This window comes from Cyprinodon variegatus, unplaced genomic scaffold (genome assembly GCF_000732505.1).
Source record: "Cyprinodon variegatus isolate N-32 unplaced genomic scaffold, C_variegatus-1.0 Scaffold559, whole genome shotgun sequence".
Taxonomy (NCBI): Eukaryota; Metazoa; Chordata; class Actinopteri; order Cyprinodontiformes; family Cyprinodontidae; genus Cyprinodon; species Cyprinodon variegatus.
In genome coordinates, this window is record NW_015151012.1 from 553,345 (window position 1) to 560,958 (window position 7,614).

The following is a 7,614-nucleotide window of genomic DNA, read 5'->3' on the forward strand; positions in this document are numbered from 1 at the left end:
CTTTTTTCATTATTTCCTTCCTTCCTTTTTTCATTATTTCCTTCCTTCCTTTTTTTCAGTATTTCCTTCCTTTCTTTCCTCTGTCCGTCCATCCTCCCTCCACCGGGCTTTAACCCTCCAGATCATCATCATTCTCGTTAATCCCCCCCGTCTGCCTGTGCCCCCTACAGGTGTGCAGAGAGCATGCTATGCGTGGTGCCTGACATCTCTGCCTTCCGTGAGGGCTGGCGCTGGGTCCGGCAGCCCGTCCAGGTTCCCGTCACGCTGGTGAGGAACGACGGCATCATCTACTCTACCACGCTGACGTTCACCTACACGCCCGAACCCGGCCCAAGGCCGCACTGCAGCGCCGCCGGCGCCATCCTGCGGGCCGGGAGCTCCAGCCTGCACAATAACAGCAGCCAGGAAACTGGCCCCGGCGTATATGGCCCCAACAGTACCGGCGGCGGCGGCGTCACGTCCTCGTCCTCCACTGCAGCAGCCGTGGTGTCCTAACGCACACACAGTATGCCTTGAGAGCAAACATACCTTGGGGTAAATAGAGACTATAGGAAACGGACCGGAAGTGACTCCTTGTAGAGTGCTGCGTGTTCATCTGGGATACAAACTGAAGGAGTGACATCACACAGGTGTCAGCCAATGGGAATAAGCAGAAGAGCTCCGCCTCCTGGGTTACTTAAGGGACCTGCCTATTTAATCCTGGTGTTTGAAACAAGTGAAGTTCCTGCACTCTCAGAGCACCAGCACCTTCCTCCAGCTGTGAGACACAACAACAACACATCCACCCTGGAAAACACCAACCTGCTTCTCCATCGTTCCTCTAAAAACGCCTCCTGTTCTGCCTGGATTCATTCTCTGATCTCCAACAAACTCAGCTGGATGTGTTGTTGTTGCAGGATGCAGAGACACACATAAAACGTGACGATAACATAGTTTTTATGGACCAAGGATCTTGTATAAGCTTTAGTAAAGGTACAGTTTTCTCCATACCTTTTTTTGTATTAAACATATAGTACACTTTTGTTACCAAATAGTTTCTATTCTTCCTCTGAGCTTTGGGCTTTGTTTTCCCCTGTTTGAGGTCCAAACTCCAAACCTGTATGTTAATGTGACCTTACAGCGAAACACCTGCTTCTCAACACTTGGGGTGATTTTTTTCTTTTTTTTTTTCTTTTTTATTTTGATACGTCTTATTTTTGGGGGGAGAAAAAAAAAAGTCTGGGTTGGTTTATTCAGACACGAAGGTTGTTTTTATTACTTTTCTTTTGTTCATTTTTATCAGGGGGGGTTGACCTCAGAGGGGGCTATATTTTTTATCTTTTTTTTTTTTTTAATGATGTCTTGAAAAAGAAAAAAAAAAGCTTTAAGCAACGCCTTTGCCTTGCCTGCAATACTCTGCGTGCTCGCCGCGTCTCCTGGATCGTTAGCGCATCAGTACATCTCACACGGAGCCATAGCAGCATCTGCAGAATGTGTGGAGAAAAAAAAAAATACAAAAAAACAAACGACCTAGTTGGTTACAAAAACAAGTTAAACTGATGTAATAAGCGTTAGTAAGCCTTAGTACTGTAAATTTTTACTGTGCACACATTCAGATCAGTCACATATCTAGTATCTGTTGCTCACTGCACCCGGCGAGGCGTCTTCCAACGCGTGCTTTACTTATATCTGATAGTTTTCCAAAAAGAAAGGGAGGGGGAGCAAAACGACGGACACTTTTGTTTCAATTTGATGTGGCCTTACTGCAAAAAAAAAAAAGATAAAAGAAGTTCAGCTTTTTTCTTATCTGCTGTTTACTCACCGTGGAAGAACCTGTGCTTAGCACACATGATTGCCTCGCTTCCCATCACAGGAGCTCTGCTGTCTTTGAGCTCTTCGCTGCGGCTTCACCTTCCCTGCAAAAAGCAGCCGCCTTCTTCTTCTTCTTCTACTAAAGCCTTGTTTTTGGTGTACAGATACAAAACCCTTCCTCTCCTTTTTACCGTTTTTGCTTTAATCTTGTCGTTCTTCTACCGCCACAGTCGGTGCAAAGTAGGCATGGGCTGGTGTCAAAACCAGAAAACAAAAATCACTATATTTACACAAAGGTTTTAAACATGAAGATCCTCCATAATCCGGAAACTCTGGTTTAAAACTGCTGCTAAAATAAAAGCCCTCATTTAATGTTATTTAGAGCTCTTGAGAAAATTGAGACTTTTCTCATTTTTATGGGGCTCAAACAGTTGGATTAATCTTTTATTTAAATAATTATCAACTAATTTAGTAATCGATTAATTGTTCACTGGAGTATAGAGACTCTAAAACGTGCAACGAGCAACCCATTAACCTCAAAGCTGTAAAAAAATATATAAAATATTTTTTATTCAAAATGAAAAACCCTTTAAGTCCATTAATAATCCAGAAGTCCTCAAAGGCCTCAGTTTTAGCTTTGCTTAGTTTAAATTCTGCATGTAAAAACGAAAAATAATAATAATAATAATCAGTTTAATCTCTTATCAAAACAGTCGTTAGTTGCAGCTCTACATTTTTGCATCTCTAACAGTGATTTTATTCCTTTGCCCTTTATAAGGTAGAGATCAACATTGGAGTCAAAGCCTGGTTGCCTTAACTCGTACAAATCATTGTTTGAATCTGTTCCCCATGTCCACTACTGTGTCGTTTAAATCTAAACATGAACTTCTTCTCTTCTAGTCTGAAAAAAGTGCCATTTTTAAAATTATTTCTGCAGTTTGCTTGCAAATATATATATATATAAACCTGCTACAGTTCAGTCCAACTATAGGGTTCAAATTCAACATTTTTATTCATTTTTCTGATTGGAAATCAGACAAATCTGCTTTAACAATAAAGAAAGGCTATGGTTAGAGTTTAGGTGAAAAAATGAAATTGAGTTTCTATTAAATATGTTTATTTTTAACCTTTCCTATTACTGGATGTTCTGTGTGCTGAGCACCAGTGTTTGAATCATTTCTAAGCCACAGACTCCCTACCAGATTCAGGTTGGTTTGCTCTGAAACGTTTTTGTAACAAAACATGCCGGTAATATTCTGCATTAATCTGGCTTCGACCGTAGGTGGGAAAAAATTGGAGGAAAAATAGCACTTGTTTTTTGTTTGTTTGTACCAGAGCTGTCTAGAATGTTTTTAAATAAATTTTTTGTTGCAGAATCGATGTAGGACAGTTTCCAAGGATTCGAGTCACACATTGTTCCTTTGACCGTTTCTGGTCCGTAAAGAGTAAAACAACCAAACCTTCTCTGGTAGAGTCCACAGACATCACAGCTCGAAAACCAAAATTAATTTGCTCTTTAGTTTCTTTCTAACAAAACCGAGCATCTCTTCTTTACTTCCCTTTCAGACAGGATGCAGCCTGCGCTCAAACTTATTTCCAATGGCTTTGAATGTTCTACGCCAATTTATCGCTGTGGAAACGGAGCTCTGTCACCAACCTGCAGCTCCTAAAATCGGGGTATCGAGCATCCGCAGCCAAACTGTGACAAGTAGCAGCAAAGCAAAGGACAGTTTAGCTCAGTGCTGCTCTATGTTTAAAAAAATCTGTAGAAAAGTAGTCAGTCCTTCACTTTCTGTCTTATTAAACAGACTTCAAAGTGCAGGAACTGCAAGATGCACTTCTATAGCTAAAAAAAGAGCAGGACGCCCGTTTCTACTTCACTGCTGTACGTCTTTCCCACTATAGAAATATTTCCAAACAGCCCAGTTCATCTTTTTTATTATTTTAAAGATACACTTTGGTTATTTTGACTGTGTAGCAACATTTGGGGGAGGGGCGCACCACTAAAGTTATATATCAGGAAAAAGGAAAAGAAAAGAACAGGAAAATTTGGTTAAACGTGAAATCTTTACTCTGAGCCCGACCCATGCCTACTTCACCAGTGCTTAAAGCTCCATTCAGCCTTCTGCCCAAACGATCCTGCAGCTCGCCGCGTCGGCAGTGACTGCACCTCCTGCGGGAGCATAAAAGGCCTTTTGTTTTTAAAAGAAAAAAAAATGTATTTAAGAAGAAAATGTGCATTTCTGAACATTACAGCAATATTGTACAGGTCATTTCATTGTTGTTTCTGTTCGCCTGAGCACTCGTTCACCAGCCAGCGGGACCCTTAAACTCTGCCAGTGGGTCACATGTCGTCACTGTAAAGTCGGACTCCATTTAAAAAAATAATAAATATCAGAAAATCGAGCTTCCCGTCTTCCACCGAGATCCAAAAACGTCTGTCTGTGAGGAGACATTCAAAGGCAATACGAAACCAGAACAACACTGTAACTTGAATGTCTGCTCCCTGAACTATTTCCTTCTTTTGTTACACCTTTAACACAGGAGCAGAAAAAAAGGTTCATAAAAGGTTCATAAAAAAAAAACCCAACTTAACAGAAATGAAGAGTTAAGTTATGCCCCGTTCTTGTCCACCATGTTTGTTTGTTCATGTAAAATGTTTTATATTGTAATATTGATATTTTTTAAATTATTGGTACAAAGTCTCCCCTTGTCTTACATCAAATGTTTAAAAAAAAAAAAATAAAGAAGTGCTTTATTGCCCGTGCTGCCTCTAAAGTTTCCCTTAACTTTGGCCTCTTCCTGACATGGAGGTCTTTAAAATGAAAAAAAAAAAAAGGTGCTGCGGCGGCCGTGTAGCATCCGAACCCTGCGGCGGCGCTTCCCTTTACTCTGCAGGATGGAGGTCATCAAATCTTAACTGTAGATTTTATCGTTGTTTTTTTTTTCTTTAATCTTCCATCACTTTAAAACGCAAAATGTTTGTTTTCCTTCCATTAAGCGAACCGGGTCATCTTTTCCTTAGCAGTTTTCAGATTCATAAAAGAAAGAAGTAAAATGGCGGCGCATACTTTTTTCACACATGTGCCCCCTTCGACAATCGGAGCCGGTTTACAGGTTGTTGTTTTTTTTCCTAAAATGTGCAGATTCAAAAAAAGGGGGACTATACTGATGGAAAAAAGGATGCGATGTTACACCCCCTCTTTGATGTGCACGTTTTGTTCATATTTTAACCTCATAGGAGGAAAAACTAGCGTTAGCCTTCGTGTTTTTTTTGTTTTCTCTGTTCTTCTGTGCGTCCTGTCTTGTTTTTATTATTATTATTTTTTTTTTACACTTCCAAAAACATTAAAAAGAAAAAAAGCAGCTGTTCTATGTGTGGGTGTGTTTTTATGAGCTCTGAACAATGTATGTATCTTCTTAATATGCCAAATGTCTTTTTTATAATGTAGTTTTCATGCACTGCTAAACAAAAACAGGGCAGAGTGAGAGGCAGCTTTAAACGAATAAAAAAAAAACGGTGTGTGGAGCCCTTTCTCTGTCGCACTCAGCCTTACTTCTCCTTTTAGACTATTTGGCTGTTTGCACTACAGAGCGCTAAACTTTATTTCTTACACATTTCATCCTCCATTGTTTTGATCTTTTTTTCATCCTTTTTTTTTTCATTGTGACTAAAGATTTCTCTTTTGGTTGATGCTTAGCCTCGCTACACCTGGATCCCATTTTCTCTGTCGTCATCTCCTCCATCTCCGGCTATTCTCCACCTTATCTGTGTATTATTCTAGTAAAATGGTAAGCAGAGGTGTCATGTGGTAGTATGCTCAGTGCTCAAAGGGTTGCTGATGGTAGAAACCTGTGCCGTTTGTAACATTTAGCAATAACGTCACAACAAAAGGAGACGTTTGTTTGTTTTTTTAAATAACATATGTTAGTTTGTTTTTGTACATATTGCAGCTCCAGATCATGCTCAAAATTGTATGTCATTAAAATAAAGAGAAAAAAACTTGCAATATTGGAATAAAATGAGAATTTAAAGTGATCAAATGTGAGTTGCCTCATTTTTACACTTATTTACATTTTTTTTTACTCCTTTTCTAAAATGATACTGAAAGGGAACAAGTAACTGACCCAGATTTAGGTCACTCTTATCTAAAGCTTTCTTCTTTTTGTTCCTTTAGTGTCTGGCCGTCCCACCAGAGTCGGTCTATCCCCTTCAGGTCAATGTTATAAAACCTGTTAAAAGCACAGGCTTGTTCTCCTCTGGCTCTGTGTACGCTCCAGATTTTTGTAGGTTTTTTCAGATACAGTATTTCCTAAAGGTGTTCCTACCCCTTGAACTCTTCCATTATGTCGCACTAAACCAGCAGAATTCACGTTGCTTACTTGAAATCGATGTAATAAAGTATTTTTAACACAATCTTCCCAACTAATATCAACCTCCTTTCAATTTACTATTTGATACCCAGTGCAATAACCTGCTTATATTTGACACCCAGTGCAATAACTATGTATACACTCCTGATCAAAATCTTAAGATCAGTCAAAAAATTGCAAAAATTTGCATTTTGCACTATTGGATCTTAAGAAGGTTCAAAGTAGAGCTTCACAATGTTAAAGGAAAAAATCAGTGCAAGAGACAAGAACTTTTGAGCAGGGAATTTTCTGAAAACTGCATTTACACTCAAACATTATTTTTTCAGCTGATCAAAAGTTTAAGACCACAGTCTTTAAAAGCCAAAAGCTGTGCAAAATTCTGGATTCCATGTCATTTTCTGTCAAGTCTTTACACTGTCAAGACCTCCTGATGGCAAAAGCAAAAAAGCTCACTGACTTTAAAAGTGGTAGGATTATTGAGCTGCATAAGCAAGGCCTCTCTCAATGTGCGATGGCTGCTAAGGTTGGACGCAGTACGACAGTCATTTTGCATTTTTTGAATGATCCTGAGGGTTATGGAACAAAAAAGTCAAGTGGTAGACCCAAAAAAATTTCACCAGCTCTGAGCTGCGGGATCCGATTGGCTGTCCGTCAAGACACAGGATGATCCTTTTCTCAAATTAAGGCCATTACTGGTGCTGACTGCAGCCCAATAACCATCAGACTGCATCTGCGAGAGAAGCGCTTCAGAAACAAAAAATGTCTTCAAAGGCCACGTCTTCTTCAACGCCACAAAATTGCCCGTTGGGACTTTGCAAGGTGCACCAAACATGGGACATTGAAAGGTGGAAGAAAGTTGTCTTCTCTGATGAGAAAGAATTTAACCCTGATGGTCCTGATGGCTTCCAGCGTTACTGACATGACAAGGAGACCCCACCTGAGATGTTTTCTACACGGCACAGTGGTGGGGGCCCCATCATGATTTGGTGTGCGTTTTCCTTCAATGGAACAATGGAGGTTCAGGTTGTGCAGGGGCATCAAACAGCAGCTGGCTATGTTGAGATGTTGCAGTGGGCATCCCTCATGACTGAGGGCCCTCGTCTGTGTGGTAATGATTGGGTTTTTCTACAGGACAATGCTGCAGTTCACAATGCCTGCCTTACAAAGGAATTCTTCCAAGAGAATAACATCACTCTTTTGGACCATCCTGCATGTTCCCCGGATCTAAACCCAATTGAGAACATTTGGTGATGGATGGCAAGGGAAGTTTACAAAAATGGAGATCAGTTCCAGACAGTGGATGCCCTTCGTGAAGCCATCTTCAACACTTGGAGCAACGTCCCTCTAGCCTCCTGGAAACACTGGCATCAAGCATGCCTAAACGATAGTTTGAAGTCACCAACAAGAATGGTGAAGCTACTCATTAAAGCTACAGTGTGTAATTTTTAG

At 40.3% G+C, this 7,614-nt stretch overlaps 1 protein-coding gene across 1 annotated transcript in view; it reads left to right on the forward strand.

Annotated features, from left to right (window-relative positions):
- The window catches only part of rbpj (recombination signal binding protein for immunoglobulin kappa J region), a 57,132-nt gene extending 54,930 nt beyond the window's left edge, over window positions 1–2,202 (forward strand). Inside the window, exon 11 of the mRNA XM_015391780.1 lies at window positions 171–2,202. Within this exon, the coding sequence (XP_015247266.1) occupies window positions 171–495 (325 nt within the window). The 3' untranslated portion in view covers window positions 496–2,202. The remainder of the gene's footprint in view (window positions 1–170) is intronic.
- Window positions 2,203–7,614: the final 5,412 nt, after the last annotated feature.